This window comes from Syngnathus leptorhynchus, chromosome 1, assembly GCF_054491065.1.
Source record: "Syngnathus leptorhynchus isolate UIUO chromosome 1, UIUO_Slep, whole genome shotgun sequence".
NCBI classification, from domain to species: Eukaryota; Metazoa; Chordata; class Actinopteri; order Syngnathiformes; family Syngnathidae; genus Syngnathus; species Syngnathus leptorhynchus.
Genome location: NC_141195.1, coordinates 13076777 through 13093648, shown reverse-complemented (window position 1 = coordinate 13093648; position 16872 = coordinate 13076777). Strand labels below are relative to the sequence as shown.

General features: G+C 41.3%; 1 protein-coding gene across 2 annotated transcripts in view; it reads right to left on the bottom strand.

The window, feature by feature from the left end:
- Window positions 1–16872, bottom strand: part of kif1b (kinesin family member 1B) — a 45995-nt gene that overhangs the window by 26119 nt on the left and 3004 nt on the right. Inside the window, exons 3-15 of one of the 2 annotated variants that reach the window (XM_085915020.1) lie at window positions 7645–7721; window positions 7372–7551; window positions 7194–7262; window positions 5249–5427; window positions 4572–4683; window positions 4267–4344; window positions 4134–4199; window positions 3527–3602; window positions 3062–3140; window positions 2841–2983; window positions 2166–2207; window positions 1287–1358; window positions 251–462 (exon numbers count right to left, since the gene is read on the bottom strand). In XM_085915020.1, the coding sequence (XP_085771146.1) occupies window positions 251–462; window positions 1287–1358; window positions 2166–2207; window positions 2841–2983; window positions 3062–3140; window positions 3527–3602; window positions 4134–4199; window positions 4267–4344; window positions 4572–4683; window positions 5249–5427; window positions 7194–7262; window positions 7372–7551; window positions 7645–7721 (1385 nt within the window). The remainder of the gene's footprint in view (window positions 1–250; window positions 463–1286; window positions 1359–2165; window positions 2208–2840; window positions 2984–3061; window positions 3141–3526; window positions 3603–4133; window positions 4200–4266; window positions 4345–4571; window positions 4684–5248; window positions 5428–7193; window positions 7263–7371; window positions 7552–7644; window positions 7722–16872) is intronic. The other variant, XM_085914934.1, reaches the window with a different exon arrangement.

Here is a 16872-nt window from a genome sequence, read left to right as displayed (position 1 = left end):
TACTTGCACTGCTCTATCAACAGTCATATGAGCAGCATTAAGATTGATGAGGGGGTTGCTGGTGGGTGATTTGAAGTTATATAACAAATATTAACATCTGATTTGAGTAAGATTTACGATACATTGTGTAATTATATATTGTTTAAGATAGCCCATCGTTTTATTGTCATTGTAGTCAAAAAGGGTCTGACTCTCTGACTTGTAGACTTCTGACTTGTGGCATGATGTAACCCACACAAACCAACTTTACCTTGAGCCTTTCGATAGCTTCTTCTCCACCAGGAGTGGACATGATGCGCTCCTGGATGCTGGTGGCCGACTGCAGAGCCCCCTGACTGCACAGTGAGCCAGAGGACGGAGAGGCTGTCAGGGAACCAATAGGTGCTGTGGAAAAATGGCCAGGGCGTTGGTTCTCTGAGGCTATCAAGTATCTATTCTTATTGTTCTGAATGTCTTTGAGGTCTGAGGCAAGAGCAAGAGGGAAAGACAGATAACAACAGAGAGAAAAGTGGGCCGGGACAGGATGGAGGAGTGATAAAACATTCAATGAAAGGAATCAAATACAAAATGAAGAGAGAGGAAGAAACAGACAGGGAAGGGGGGGACAAAAGGAGGGAAGACCAATGTGAGACACACATTGTACCAACAGGTTAAGACATAAAGTAGTTACAGAGAAGCAGTCTTCACTCCACACAGTGGGGGTTAGTTCCTCCATCTGCTTTTACTGTTTGTAAATCGAGTCGAAAACATCTGTATATGTATCTGCCTCTTTACAACTCCTGAAAATAACTAACTTGTGCAAAAACTGCTCTCCCTCTCTGTATATAGCGTGGGCGCCAGACTGCGACTGCAAGATGCTTCAGAGGGAATATGACAATGGACGACATGCTCCCCGGGTTCGGCGTGCAGTTCATCTCACACACACTCAAGATACCACTTAGCCCTCATCCACATCAAAAGTACAACAATGGGTCCAAATGTCAAAATTACAAAAGAGAAAATACATACTTTTTGGAATATGGCACAATTTATGCATCAAGGGCCACCATATTAAACTACACGACTTCTTTAGAGGACTTTGGCAGTCACAAGAGCCAATTTTTTGTTGTTTTATTCCTTTAAAGTAAAAAATTATATATATATATATAATGGAACGTTAGTACAATGGAAATGTGTAAGGAGGGAAGAAGTGTTAGGAATCCAGCACTGGGCAAACTATCAAATCAACTACTCACTCTAGGTTAGTGGAATCTCTTCAGGCTACAAAGAATTTCTATTTAATGCACCTTTTGTTCTGAAGCTCTGAACCTCAGTTTGACAACTGAGCAGTGGCATTCTAAAGGTTTGAGTTGTGTCACCTGCAGTGGACGATTAGTAAGAAAATAAATATATAAATATATATATAAATACAAAGAGAGACAGCAGCCAAATAAGATGTGAGAAATAGTGCGTTAAAGAATGCAATGGAATAAATATTCAGGTGGATATGGAGAACTAGCCTGAAAAAGCAACACTCTTAATGATCACGTGGGACCCTTCAATTAGCCGATTCTATCAACACAAGCACATGCTAACCATGGCCAGACCAGCACAGCAAGGGAACATTTCTACTAAGCTTTAGCTTTTCTGCATTTTCATGCAAAGCTGGTAGCAGTTTCATTTAAGGCTGGGCGATATGGCTGTCAACATGAACTCAAAGTTTACTATGAAGTGTTTTTATTTTTTGGGAGAGGGGGCATTGATATGAAAGGCATCTTATATTTAGCTGTCTTCAGTGTTGGGACAACAGCAAGCATTACAGTCTCAACAAAAGAGGGGCACAAAAATTATTCAATGACTAATTATTTATTGTGATCTTTAAGAATTCTGTCAATTGTGAATAGCCTCTCAGTAATCCTGGTCAAACGAAATACGCTAGATGGTGCTGCTTTAAAAACAAAAAAACGATGAAGCCATCACATATTTGAAAAGTTTCCATCCGCAATCCAAATCTACAATTACAAATTGACATTGACAAATTGTTGCAAATATATACCCTATCCACTTCCATCTATCGCCCAGCCTTAGTTTCAATATAGAGCTAACCTGGGTCATAGAGCAATGTTATCTTAGCTGCTAAAGAGCAAACAGCAAAAACAGTGCATGACAATCAGACAGATACAAACATTTGATTCCACTTCCTGGGCAATCATCCCCCAGAGGATCAACTGAGGGGAAGCGAGAAAAGATGAAAGGGGTCAGAGTTGAAAACAGATAGAATGGTAGAAAGGGCTTTTAGACATTATTTACGGAGTAGAATGAGAATGAAAACGGTGACGACAACAAATGGCCACACGGGTCTGGTTAAATGAGGTCAGTAATGAGCAAGTTACTGTAGGCCCAATTTGCACCTCTGGTTTGATGGAATCAAGAACCAAAATCAAGTGTCCATGTAGGGGTGTAGATTTCCATTGGTTGTCACATTGAAAGTAATTACAGTATTTACAGTTATTATTTGGAAGCATATTCGCATCATCTACTGACTCAAGCAAGATTGTAACTGGGAGCCACTTGAATACCGCAATTGGGTTAAAAATCCTTTTTGATTCATCATATGTAAAGTTAATTGGCTAGAGGTATATCTATCCTACAGGCAACTATGAGGCACAAAAACAGAAGTGCACCTGGGTTATTTTTTTTGGCGTTAGCAAAACGTAACAAATGATTTTTAAAACTTCCTTTCAATAAAAACATTGAAATCAAACTCAGTTTGTTTAGAGGCCAATGGAACCAGAAGCAGAAGACAGGAGATGTTAAGAGAAGGTGGCCCATGCTGTGCGGAACATTGACGCAACACTCACTGTCCAGGATGTCTCCCAGTCCTTGTGCGCGCAGTAGTTCTTTCAGTCGAGCCACTTCATCCTTAAGGTCACGCACCAGCTTATTGTTGGGATCCTCGTTGATGACAGCATTGCATTTGATATTCTTTGCTCGATCGGCGTAGCTAGTAATCAAATAACAAATAACAGATAGTCATGATCTGGAATTATTCATTACCATGTCCAGCGGGATGGAATCTTACCGCAGTGTGCTCAGAGTTTCATCATAATTGATATCAGCAGGACTGAGGGCGGCAACCATCGCAGTTCGAGAGTTTCCACCTATTAAAAGCAATAGGCATAAACCTTAAGACATTCTTGCAAGACAAAAATGAACAAAAATCTCGATTTCATTAACTGTTCCCAACTGTCATTCGTGTAAGGAAAATGACAGACATGCCAGTGTGTGTTTTTTTTATACATACTAAGAACTTTTAGCTTGCGTGTACTTACTGCACTCTATGCTATGTGCTACATTGTAAAGAGAGTGGCACAAACACGCAAAAGAATTTCAACAGTGTAGATTACTGGAATGCATAGGAGGAATGTTTGTTTGTAACTTCCACAATTACTTCTCCATCTCTGCATGCAAATTGTGTACATGATTTTGTTTGTGCCCATGATATTCAATCATTCTACTGCCAAGTGATGTTATATAATATTCCTACCAAGATTTTCCCTCAAGAGCCATGTCAAAACAGAGTCTCTATATGGGATGAAGTCTGACTTCTTTTTCTTCTTGCTCTGAAAAAGAAACGTAAATACATTTTTCAGGTGGAAGACAATTTGCACAAGTATGTGGTGTGACAACAATAGTGGTGGCAGCATACACTAGTATCCACAATTTTGCATGATATCATAAAATGAGGCCACTTCAAATGCACCAAGTCATTTTGACTAACAGTGGAAGATCTTACAGCCTGGCAAAGAGTAGGTAAATAGGTTAACAATGTAGTTAGAAAATGAGTAGAGGTGTCGTTAAAAAAATGTATTAATAAAGATCACAGACTGTCAACACGACTGTAAATATGACCAAAGGCAGTCAACTCTGGTGCATGGGATGAATCAAACATCAACAATTTAGCTGGCAAAGGGTTTATTTACCTTGCTGGTACAGTTATCCTGTGTAAGCGGGTATTACAAGGACAGGAGAAAAGACAAGGGCAAATATTACAGCATGCCAAGGGGGGAAAAAAACCTTTTCAAGAAAGGGCTTTCACCTTAGTAGAGACAAAAGGAAAAGAAGAGTATAATCGAAACAGACCAAACACTTACGACTTCAGCCAGGGCAGAGATGACCTTTCCTAACGTGGTTAAGGACTTGTTGATGTTTGCGCCCTCCTGCAGCCAACAGCAACAAGTTAAGCCATTTATGCTGTTATTCAGTTGTGCAAAAATTGAATCTTACCTTCAGCCTGGTCCCCTTAGCTCCAGTGGAATCTGCTCTTTCACTTCCTGCCAAGTCCACGAGACTAATTTTACTGACCTGAAAAGGGAGCAGAAGCCAACAATGAATTTGACCAATGGCAGATGTATGATTTATTCCAACACAAGTTAACTCAATGTGCTTCATATCATTAATGGTACAATATCAAAAAGCATTTGTACACACTGTGTAGCACAATATTAACCTGACAAAACAACCAGTTTTTACATAAACTAACCCAAGTATAACTAAATGCAAAAATGTCTCGAGTCTTTCAAGCTGGCTACCTTTTCAGTGGAAAGGTCTGTCTCGTTGTCGTGTTTTCGCTGTGTGAAGACAATGGTGAACACTGCATGGGACCTGCTGCTGGTCTCATTCATGTTGGTAGCTGCCACAGTTCTGTCCGTGAAAAGATATAAGCGTAATTGTATCGAGTCCAAACAACATACAGCTTTGTTTCAATGTTAAATTTCAGCTTTGACGTTATTTTACACACCGCTGGGCTTTACATCTATTAGAGTGACTTGAAAATTAGGGATTATGCAGCATGGCGGAGGTGGATAATACCATGAAGACATCAGACAAACACGCAAGGCACACTTATAAGGCTTATTTCTAGAACATGACGTGCAAAACCCATATCTCCGCCTGTGACTGTCCCACTTGAGTCAGCACAAGAAGATTAAGGCAAGGTTCACTCCTCCCAGCAGGAAATCGCACGGTGACACAAATACACGCTTACACCAATTCAATGCAAATCACTTCTGTACATGACTCATTTAATGAGAAGCTCTCAATAATTCAAACAACGGCTACATTTAGAAAACATGGACTTCAAAGTTATGAATTAGTAGAGTATTTGTGTTTTCACGTGCAATACTAAATAGGAAAGTAATATCAAAAGTTGCTTCATTCTGTTAGATAAAAAATAAAAACAAAATTATGCTGATCTGGTCACACACACCTGGCCTTATTGCCCGCGTCCATGAGGTCAGCGATGTCGGTATAAGAAGTAACGGCAAGCTTGGAGAGGTCCTCTACGTAGGGGCCCAAAAGTGGATGCTCTCTCACCCGGAGATTCCCTTTGTTTTTGGGATTGAGCAAATCCCGCACCCGCTCACAGTAGATCTCCATGTAACTGACCTACAGACAAAAGCTCACAGTCATTTCTTTGTTCAAACCTAAATATATTGATCAAGTATGGTGGAACACCAAAATAACGAATCCACGAATTTTCTGGCAAAATGTGCCAAAACCACCTTCAATCATGAGTTTACGCAGCAGCATATCACTTCAGCAAGCATCATTCATTAACTCGGAGAGCCTGTTTTTCTTTGTTGACTCTTAATTATGTGAGAATGAGGGGGGAAAAAAATGAGTGGGTGTGTTACGGTACCATGAAGTACCAGTGGATTTGCATACATAATAGGCAGACTCCAGGAGCGCCTCAATACTTTTAAAGCCTTGGAGGTGACCTCCAAGGGGCCACTTCACAGATCTGTGGCCTCCATAGTCAACTTTACACCATCCACCCATGGAGGACAGCTTGCTGTTCCTTATAAGTGTACTTTGACTGCTTCGACCTAATGCAGGACACAAGCAAATCAGTTCTTATGTCAAGGACTATCAGCGCAGTTCTCGTGCCACATTTAAAGGGAATGAGAGGTTGTTTTGATTCCCGACAAATAAATGGCGCAAAACATCTTTTTTTAGAATGCTCCACACTGTGTCCGCTTACATGGGTCCAAAATCGTAAAACTTAGTCCAACCCACCCTTGTGCAGATTTAGACGGCGCCGCGTGCAACACTTGCAACTAAGCATGAAAATAGAGCCCTGTGAGTTTTCATGATTTTATGTTGTTAGAGTAACATAAAAAAAGATGAGTGAGAACCACGAAGCTTTAGCTTAAACAATCATTTGTAATTTGTCTTTGCAGATATGTGAAGCGCTTTGTTAAAGCTGCAGCTGTAGTAAAATGCGCTATATCAATAAAATGCATTGTATTGAATTGTAACACTAATTGATACGTTTTAGTGTCTTTTTATTAACAGTAAATCGCTCATTTTTACACTTGTATGACAGTTCTACACAACTTTCCAAAGGGCTTAAATTCACTACAGTGAGCTGGAGTCCGGTCACTCAGCAAACACACAGCACATGTAGATAAATAACCAATCACATTTGCACTCACATTCAAATGTGTGTTCCAAAATAGTTTTTAGGGCCAAATATCTTTTTAATGAGCTTTATTTTACTTAGCAACAAAGCCTTCAATAGTTCTGGTGTGACAGTCTTTTTACATGGAACAATAATGTTCCAAATTATTTGGCAAATGTTTTTTTGTCAGATTTTCATAAATAGACCATGCAAGTTGCACTCACGGTCAATTTTTAAGTTAGCAGTCGCCACAAAATAATTTTGAATGTTTTCCAACAAACCTCTCAATCAAAACAGTTTTTTTGTTGTTTTTTAAATAAAAACAGAAAATAGTAACTAAAGAGTGGATGCTATTAAATCTCATCATTGTATTTTGGTGCCTATATTATTGTACCTTTAATGGCTTTGCAAAATCCGGCTCAGTGTTATTTTGCTGATGTTTTAATCTCTTATGAGCCCCAGCGTATCAGGACATCCTCATGCAGGATCTTTCTTTGTAGTTACAACAAAGCTGAGTGTGCATTTTAGGCCGCTAGCCTCTCAGTACTGAAGCGCCATACCACTGTATCCCAGATCTAACAACTCAGCAGGATCCTTTAATGTGAGAATCAATTCTTTTCCAAGACAAATATTGCGGCGAAATCAAGATATTTTGACATTCACATTGCAAAAGACACTTTAGTGCTGGAAAAAGTCATGAAAACATGCCGGACGATGACAACAACGGATGGAAAAGTAGCCTGAAATTTACCTCTACTGAATAGGAGAGCTCCCCTTTGTTGTTATCCTCATTGATTTTCTCAAATAGATCTTCACAGAGCTGAAAGAGAGATAAAGACAGCATCTTGGAAAGAGCATTAAGCGCATTAATCAATTAAAACAAAAAAATCTGTAGCGCTACTGTCAGTAAGTAGCACTGAAAGACAAACCATGGGAATGATTCCTTCCTGGCCCTCCTCCTGCTTGCCCATCATGGTGTAGGATTTGCCAGCTCCAGTCTGGCCGTAGGCAAAAATGCACACATTGTAGCCTTCAAAGGCATGCTGCAGCATTTCCTTGCCAATGTCATTGTACACTTGGTTCTGTGCGGCAAAGCAGGGGTCTTCCGGCTGCAGCAGAACAAAGGACAGAAAGCATAGAATGTTCAACTCGGAGAACAAACGGGGGATGTATGATATTTCAAACTAAAACGCTTGACTCACCGTCGTGTGGGACCAGTAGGAGTAATCAAAACTGAAGGTCTTTGCTGGTTCTTTTGGGGCTTTGGGGTTGAGAATAGCTGAGGATGAGGAGAAAAATTATGGGTTATGATGACTTTCATTATTTTGCGGCCCAAAACACAAAAGCGCAGTACCTGGCACAGACGCAGTGTATTTTTCTGAGGAGCACACCTGCTGTTTCAACTTTTAGCCCACTTTTTTTTTTTTTCTTTCAAATGACTCAGAGCGTAGGGAACCTTTACTGAACCATGTAGTGGGAGACACCTGCTATATCTGCCATGGACCTGATGACACTTCACTTATGCACGACTGAAGTGTGACATTTCATAATGAACAAGAATCTGCAACTATGTCTGGCATTTCATCCCTCTCAACCGTGCTTGCTGCTCACCACAGGCAATCTATTAAAGCTTTACGCACTGAATACGAGATGGAAAGAAAACAAAACACGTGGAAACTGAAACTTTACTGGGGGATATTTTCAGATATTGATATCTTGGTCTGCTCACTGCTTATCAAAACTCTTCACTGTTGAACGGACTTTTATCTTTCTTGCGTGTCAATGTAAACACAACGGGCTGGTGGACGAGGTAGATGTGCAAATAAATGAGAAGGAAGAATTTTTGAAAGACTAAGCAGCAGCTATCACGTGAGCAACAATGCCGTAATGATCTGAGCATTTCTAATAGGAAAAGCCTACACGATTTAAGAATGCTGAAGTGGCTTTCACATCAAGATGTCCCCATCAGGGTACTCAGAGGATTCAGCACGCTTATCAATAATGCAAGAGATGTGGAGAGACGGGGATTGGGTGTCACCCTCCATCGGTCACATGCTGACAGAAAAGCAGGTGTCCTCAGACACTGAAACACTGACAACCTCGTGCTCGATCTGTGACAATTTCATCAGCGCACTGAATTCCAAATTGTGGAGTCTAAACCTCAGAGAGGCAGAAAACATATGTGTTTAATTCATTGTTTGTAATACACCTAAATTGCAGACTTTGGGGTCCAGAATTTGGACTCCATTACAAAACCCCATGAGACAGAAAGTGGCGTAGGATCGAAGCAATCGAGAATTAGGTGAATGTTGATTGCGGATAGAGGGTGTGCACAACTGGGCTGCAACCAGCAATCAAATTGTCCAAAGAAAAACAATGCTGCACGGCCTATACCTGTATGAATGTCCCTGTAAAATAAATGTAATAAAAAGCCCATCCATACCATCTGCTGACAGGTTAAGGTATAATGGCAGAGCAGGAGCTTCCATATTGGTTACCGTAAGTGGATACAGACAGACAAGTGGCTAAATACAGCCCAAAGTTCACCTTTAACCTGCCTCCAAAGGGAAATTGGATACAGGGCATTTTAATAACATTGGGGTGTTGTGGTAACCAGTGCCCCTTCGTTACCCTTTCCTGGAACAATTTACACTGGCAAGTAACAAGAAGGAAGCTTAAGGGATGACTTGGTGCCAGTGAACACCAATAAAACTGAAAGATGACCACGGTAATGTGTGATGGCCGTGACATGAGAGGGGACACACTCGTCTTTCTGATAATCACACTTGAGCTTTAGCTCACTATGTGACATTATGCACAGTAGAGAGAAAAACACAAATGGGTGCCTACGCACTAACAGCAAGCCAGCCAAGAACCAGAATGTTAATTTCAATTTATTAACATTCTCAGCAGAGAAACCACCCTGGGCTTAAAATGGCAGACGAGTCTGCTGTGTAATGAACACAGTCATCGCACGTCTTTCCAAACCATGGCAACAGGTGCGGAAGCAGTTACTGGTTGGTTGCCATAACAACTTCAACTTGGCACACAAGAGAGGATGCAGCACCTTGCTCTCTGTATTTTGTTTCTTCAACGATTCCCGCACAGCTGTTTGGTTGACAGTGTAAAGAAAACAGGCTTAAGGAAAACAATGTCAATACCCAAAGAATCATTTCAGCATTGTAACACTTAAACCATGTAAGAGTGAGAGTAAATATTTTGCTTCAAAAGTCAGGTAGACATTAAGCTACTGAAAATGAGGATTCCCAAAACAACTTTCAGAATGCGAGAAACACACCAATATTATTTCATATCAATTGCAACCACATTAAGGGAAGGCTTAGTCAAATATTTATTTGCTCCTAAATGTCACTGATGTGGATTTTTGGTTCCTGATGAGCAGGACAAGATAAACAGGTTGTTGGTGTTCCATGTGTGCTTCCCATTTCATGATGAGGTGCATAGATGGGGAATTGCTCTGCACTCTGTAACTTAGGATACAGGAATGATTTTGTTTTTGTAAAATGTAAAAAAAGAACAAACAATGAGGCAAATACATGCCGCAGGTGAGTGTGAGTTGAATTCAAATGAGTTTGCGTTTCAGTCTTTGGAATGGTACTTGCCTCCCTGTGGCCTGCATAAATATGAACTGCAAGGTGATGCAATTGTTGACCTTGGTAGAACATCTATGCAGCTCTCATGCAGTATTATAGAGTGCCCTTTTGCCAAAATTTTGCTTGGTCGTCCCACAAGCAGCCAATAGCATTCATTGTACGTATTATGAGCATAGTCACCATGGCAACAAAGAATCAATTAGTTGACACTCTGACCATTCATGCAAAATCCTACTTAACATGACTGGATTCTCTATTGCCTCTTCCAAGTACTGATAAAAGTATGTAGCCAAACCACGACTTAAAATGTGTTTATAACGTTTGTAAAGAGCACTGCATCTATGTTTGCTGTCAGAGCTGTCTTTCGAAAAACATCCTTCTGCTTTAGGCCACACCTCCATTTACTTGGCCAATTGAATCGAGTCATGAATATCACTTGAGCCATAATGACATTTATAAGCATTCCAATGATGACAGTGTACACACACATACAAGTCAGCAGTGGTGGCTGAGAAAAGGTACCGTATGTTGAGGTGATAAATATGTCGAATAGGAAAATTAGTCATTGCTCAAAAAACAAACAAAAATTAATACATGCATGTTGTCCGACAGCAACAATAGAATATGCCTGTTACTGGAGTGTGACGCTACAGAGACAGTTACATCACAAGCGGAGAAGATTTCGTGCAAAGAACAGCCCCAAGCTCGTACACTACGTGTATAAATGGTTTCTGTGTGTGGCTACAGTGTGTGTGTGTGATCTGGAAACTGGATGTCTCATGAGCAAGCCACATCCCCCTGCCTAATCAAAGATATGCCCCATGCTATCACCTTGCACGTACAGTCATCCACAACATGACAGCTGTTATGCTACGTCAAAATAATATTGCCACTCTCTAAGAATTTCCGCACGCATTGTATTGAAAAGTGCACCGTTGGCATAAGCTGATGGTTTGAGCAGGGCAAAAAGACTGCAGGTGTTACATTTTGCATTGCCACAGAATGAAAACTTGGTGTCCCTCTGTAGCCAGTGTCATGTAAGAGTGTGATGTATCCCAGTTGCCTGGGTCGCAGTACAGATGGCAGAGTTATCAAGGGATGCAACTCAAAGCTGTGAGCTATAAGTAGTGACCATGGGCCGCTTGTTCAACATTCGATAAACAGCTGAGCTTGCTGCAGCCACAGTGCCGGACATACATTTCCAAAACAACTTTGTTAGTGCATTGGTTACAGAGCACCTCAATGTCCTGTCAAGGACATGCAGTGTGTCTTCTACTCACAAATGCACACAAAAACAATGTAGATGTGACACAGAACCCCCAACCCATCAATAAAAGGTTGATTGCGTCACTTTTGTCAACAGAGCGCGCAGATGGGGAGGAAGTAGGAAGAGTTGAAGACAATGCACTGAATACAGGGTACTGTAGTTGACTGCAAAACATGTTAGGTAATCTCATCTGTTGTGACAAGGCATTATGTGACCAGCACACACCATTACAATAGTCCTTTTCATTTTGCATGACTCCTCTCCCTTTTTTTAGGTTTGCAAGTGAATCAACTTGACATAATTAACCTTACAGAGTGCTGCACTGGAGTATGGCCGCTATCATATGATAAGACTGATGAACCCACTCAAGTACCGTAATTTCTGGACTACAAGTCGCACCGGAATATAAGACACACCAGCTAGAACTAGGGGAAAGTCCTGTTTTGTTTCTATAAAAGTCGCACTGGAATACAACTCGCGTCTTTTTTAATGTTTAATTTCCATATGTAAGAGAATATGCGCAAATCATACAATATCATAACAATTATGAAAAATCTATAGCTATACGATACTGGACTATATGACGCAGAATCAAAGCTTGTGCAAAAAGTAGCAGCTTATAGTCTGGAAAATATTTATGGTATTTCTTAGCCTCCCTATGAAATTTAAAATAACTAGTGGGGACAAGGATGACTACTGATGAGGTATTTGTTAAGCATTTGGTCAATTGTCAATCCATTGTGTTTTAAAAATTTAGGAGGTGCAGTTGAGTCATTCTTAATAGTTTATAGTTTAAAGACAGCATGGCTATCAGTTACGGGAAGTTGTGCTACATCTACACAGAACCAAAGTACAGCATTTCAAAAAAATATATACCACCTCCAATAATAATGAATCAATTAATTCAGGGATGGCTTTGGTTTGTTCATAAATACATGGAGAAACACATGCATAAAATGGAAAATTGGACATTTGATAAGAATATAAAGTTACTTTGGTGTTGATAGAGTGTGCAGTGCTGGCCTAAGCGCCAGCTGTTCCAGGTCCGACTGCTGCCTATTTATACATGAGCAGATGGAAGCTAGTGCTTTGCATGCCGACAGACTGTCAGTGACAGGAAGGAATGGAAAGATTTCAGCCGCCCAAGCAAGCCACCGCAATGCCTGCCAAAGCATACTGTACATTGCTCACACAGCCCACAGGCACTGAAAACTGCTACATACTGCGACTGTCTTTTGATATTAACAGCTCACACAGACACACACACACACACCCACAACCCACACGACTGTGGAGGTGGGGTTGTAGAAACCACCAGAGAGAGAAAACATGCTGACACAGCAGGACTCCGTTCGGAAAAACAATAGAACTACAAAGCAAGCCTCTCGGGTGATGCTTGTGACGAATAAACCATGCAGCACTCAGCTGACCCAAAATGAAATTCTTTTACTGGCTTACAAGTGTTTGTTATTAAACACAACTGCTAGAACAGCGTTAATATTAACTAAATGATACAAGACCAACTGGCTTTTGAGTTCATGGTGTTTGTTTCCTATGGGCCTTACTCAGGAAATATGTTCTCCAGCTTGCAGTTGTGTTCTCAAAAGGTTCCTCATCAAAAAGACAGACAGACAGACAGACAGACAGACAGACAGACAGACAGACAGACAGACAGACAGACAGACAGACAGACAGACAGATATGAAGCCTCGATAAATGTGTCGACAAAACCTCTGACAATGTTAGTATTTGGCCTCTTAAAGATGAATCTTTAGGAACTGGCAAACTTGAGTGAAATCAAGTCTGTGTTTTGTGCCCTAATCTTTTTAACATTGTATTCTCACAAATTTATTTTGGTTTCAATGAAAATCGTACTGTTCAGAGTAGACCTTTGAAACAAACGCAGAAGAGCTTAGAGTCACAGCTAACAGCATTTTAAAAAGCAGTGACCTGGATTTCCTCAGCTTGCTGCAACTCAGAGACCCCGAGTGTCACTTTAACTGCTTTCAGGCTTTACGTAAGCACTGTGACATCATGAACAAATCTGTAAGATCTGTGGGCGGACAAAAAATTCTCAAGTTAATGTCAGATGACGAGCACATTTCATCCATTTTCTGGAAAAGTGGGCAGGAATGTGTGTCGTTTGTTTATTCATCTGTCATATCTCTGCTGTGTGACAAATCATTCAAAACTCCCAAACGTTAAAGAAAATCTGTTCTGCGGTCACGTCAATGTTAGTTTTCAAACATGACATTCCTCTAACCTCTGACAATGTCCTCAAGAAAAAGCATTGCACCCACTAAGCGCATCGTGCCTAGACTGTCAAACTGCACAGCGGCACGATGAATTCAGCCCTCAGACTGTGGGAGGAAGGCAAACTAAACAGTCTGGGAAAAAAGAGCAGGGTCGGTTTGGGCACAATCGCTGTAAAAACACTTTCACGTTCTTGAATGTGGGAAAGAGCGCAGCTATTTCACCCAAGCTCTGCAAAGAAACTGAGTGACGATAACGGAGGAGCGATACAATAAAACATTAGCCATCTTTTGGCAGAGATTCACTGCAGTTTGATTTGCCAAGGTGTAGTTTTGAAGTGTAAAACCGTGGTCTGGCTTGTTTTCACAAGTCATACTGTATAGGTGGTAAAGTGTGACCCAGCAGAATTGAGCAACAAGAAGATCTTGAGTGCTACATGTCAACATTGGAATATAAACAAGAGTCATGAATGGCTGTATTTTGGTTGTTTTTCTTCTTCTATTATACGTGGCCCAATATTATGTTACACTACAGTCCTTTACAAGAACATGACTTGGCTATTTTCTTTGCAGGTTTTACAGCATTGTTTCATTTTGGAATGTTCTACTACTACTGTTTACAAACTCAAATCTGTTGGTGAAAAAGGGGTTTCAGGGTTTTTGATTTGAAATTAGTGAGAGCTGCTTTTGTGTGGGTGGTTTAGTAGTTCACTCAATCCCAGCCAATGAATGAACAAGCATTGTTCAGTCACCTAGATGCTCTCCTTTTGTATACCACTGTCCACTATGTGCTAAAAGGAAACCACAAAACAACACAAGGCTCTTTGTCCTGCGCACATTCTCTAACAACTATTTGACTGAGCGCATGCTTAACAAGTATGTATGTATATTGAAACATTCATTTAGCATGTTGTGATTAGATGCTTGTCAGTTGAATACTAAGTTCTGCAAAATATTTGCCAACCATAAAATGTAAACTGCATTAGTGGCCTTTATGAAATGTCCCACAAAGGCTGACTCATCTTAATCCCCTTTAACATTTCACAACCAGTTCCTGAAAAACACCCGCCAATCGCCAATTTGATTGACAATTCAAAGTGACACAGCAGCACGACTCCCTTTATCCTTTTAGCTCAAATGTACAAATATTCAGATTGCATCGATTTGAAATCAAGCTGCGAGACGGCCTGTGATGCTGCGTCACGCTCCTCTGCACGTGAATAAAGCTTGTGCACGACTTTCGGCTAATGTGGCTGCTTCCAGAACTCCCCTCCCCCAAGCTGGCAGACCGGCTCCGACTCAGTATCCATTCACCGCCGTCACAGGCTCAAATGGACAGTGAGCACAACATCAATGAGGTGAACAAAATGTAGCACGACTCAAGTGCAGCCCACCGCACTACTTGGACACTTGGAAACAAGACTGCTCATCATTCACAACAGAGGGGCACGGCTTTATTTTTGATAGTCACTTAAAACAAAATCTCTGTAGATGAGTCATTTCAAATGATGGTCTAGGTCTATTTGGACACTGACAAAGTTATTCTCTCATTGACTCTCATAGAGACCGGTCATCAGTGAGCATTGAGTTCAGGGACTGATCTAAGAGGGTTTCCACGACAGGAATCAAACCCTGGACTGAAATGTGAGGCCCGTGCAGAATCAATCTAATCTTAATATACAGCTATTAGCTACAGCTATTAAAGTAAAATAAATGACTTGTTGAGAAGCAGTCAGCAAGATGCAATTATATTGGTGCCTCAAGAGTCTTATGACACAAACACAGCGGGTACTGATAACAGACACAGACATCTGCCTGCAGATCGCCGCCCCCCCCCCCCTTGCTTACTCCCTCATTAGGAGGTCAGTCTGAAATGTCAAGCCGCTCTCCTAGTGGCGCACGTGGGCACATGTGTGTTGTGTTGGTCCGAGTCGATCCCGGCATGAGGCGATAGGGAATGTGACACCCTGGAAAGTCAGCGCACACTTGACAAGGGTCACCGGGATTACGGCGGTAGGGCGTGGCGTCCCGAGGCAAACCTGTGGATTACTGCTTCTAATCGGGTCAATCGGGCCTGTCTGCAGGAGGTTCAGCAGCATTATGATATGACATAGTCGTAGCGACACCCAAAAGATGGATTCCGACCGAGCAGCACCGAGCGTGAAGTAACCATAGTTATATTTTGTCACCATCCACTGTAGTGCACATCTGAATTGAAGCTATCGGGTAACATTTTAATTGCCGCGTTGGCCTTCAGTTTGTCATCTTGTGAGGTGGTATTATGTAACGTGCACTTCAAAGACATAAAGTTGGGGGACACTGGTGTCTTTTCCTAAAGCATTTGTGGTAATATTCCACCCAAATCATGCTTGACACCCACACACGCACAGACACACACACGCCTGTTCCATTACAATCAGCCCTTCACTGATTGCATGTTCTGTTGACCATTTTTGGCCATCCCTCCGTGCGAGGCTTGAGACCGGGAACATAACACGACATATAATTTAGAGACGCCATCAGGCCCATATTGAAGTCAGGATCTGGTTGCAATTTGAAGCACAGGCAAAATTGATGAACGTATGGCGTCATGATCGTCATCCTTTTCAAATGGCATTGGCTCTGCTTTGTAAATGTAGGAGTCTCCACTTAGAGGCCTTGGACACATTCCCTGAACGGTGAATAATCAGTACTGAATAATCAGTTTGCAAGGACTCGATCCTTGACAACCCTCCATGCATGAGGAGCAGGCTGAGAGGGAGACAGCATATCCTTCTTTTGCCCCAAAGCGGTCTGTTTTGCAGTGTTATTGACACAAACAACCCCACTATACGCCTTTGCTACAGAGACCAAGATTTCTTGCGGATAAAGCAGGAGCATGTGCAGTTAGAAGACAGTAACCAGATTGCATTCACAAGCCAAGATATTTGGGTTAGAAGAGAGGTAACCAGGGGTTCTGTTCAAAATTTTAAAAACTTAATTCAGGGCGTATTTGGGTTCTTGTGTTTCTTTACCTGGACTGAAAAACTGAAGACTTCCAAAATTTGGGTTTCAAAAGGGTTATTTACTGCATGTGGGGAGTTAACCCAAACTACCTGCACCAAATGTATCACATGTAGAGGCTAGTCAACTTTGGACGAGACAATCAAATGCGCTGTATTTGTGCTACTATTCTTGACAACGTAGATGAAAGCGTGTGTGTGTTTTACTAGCGATGTTCAGCCTTTCAGCATCCTAATAAGATAAGCGTTCTCAGCATACCATCTGCAATGAAGTTCCAATGAAGTGAGAGGGTGG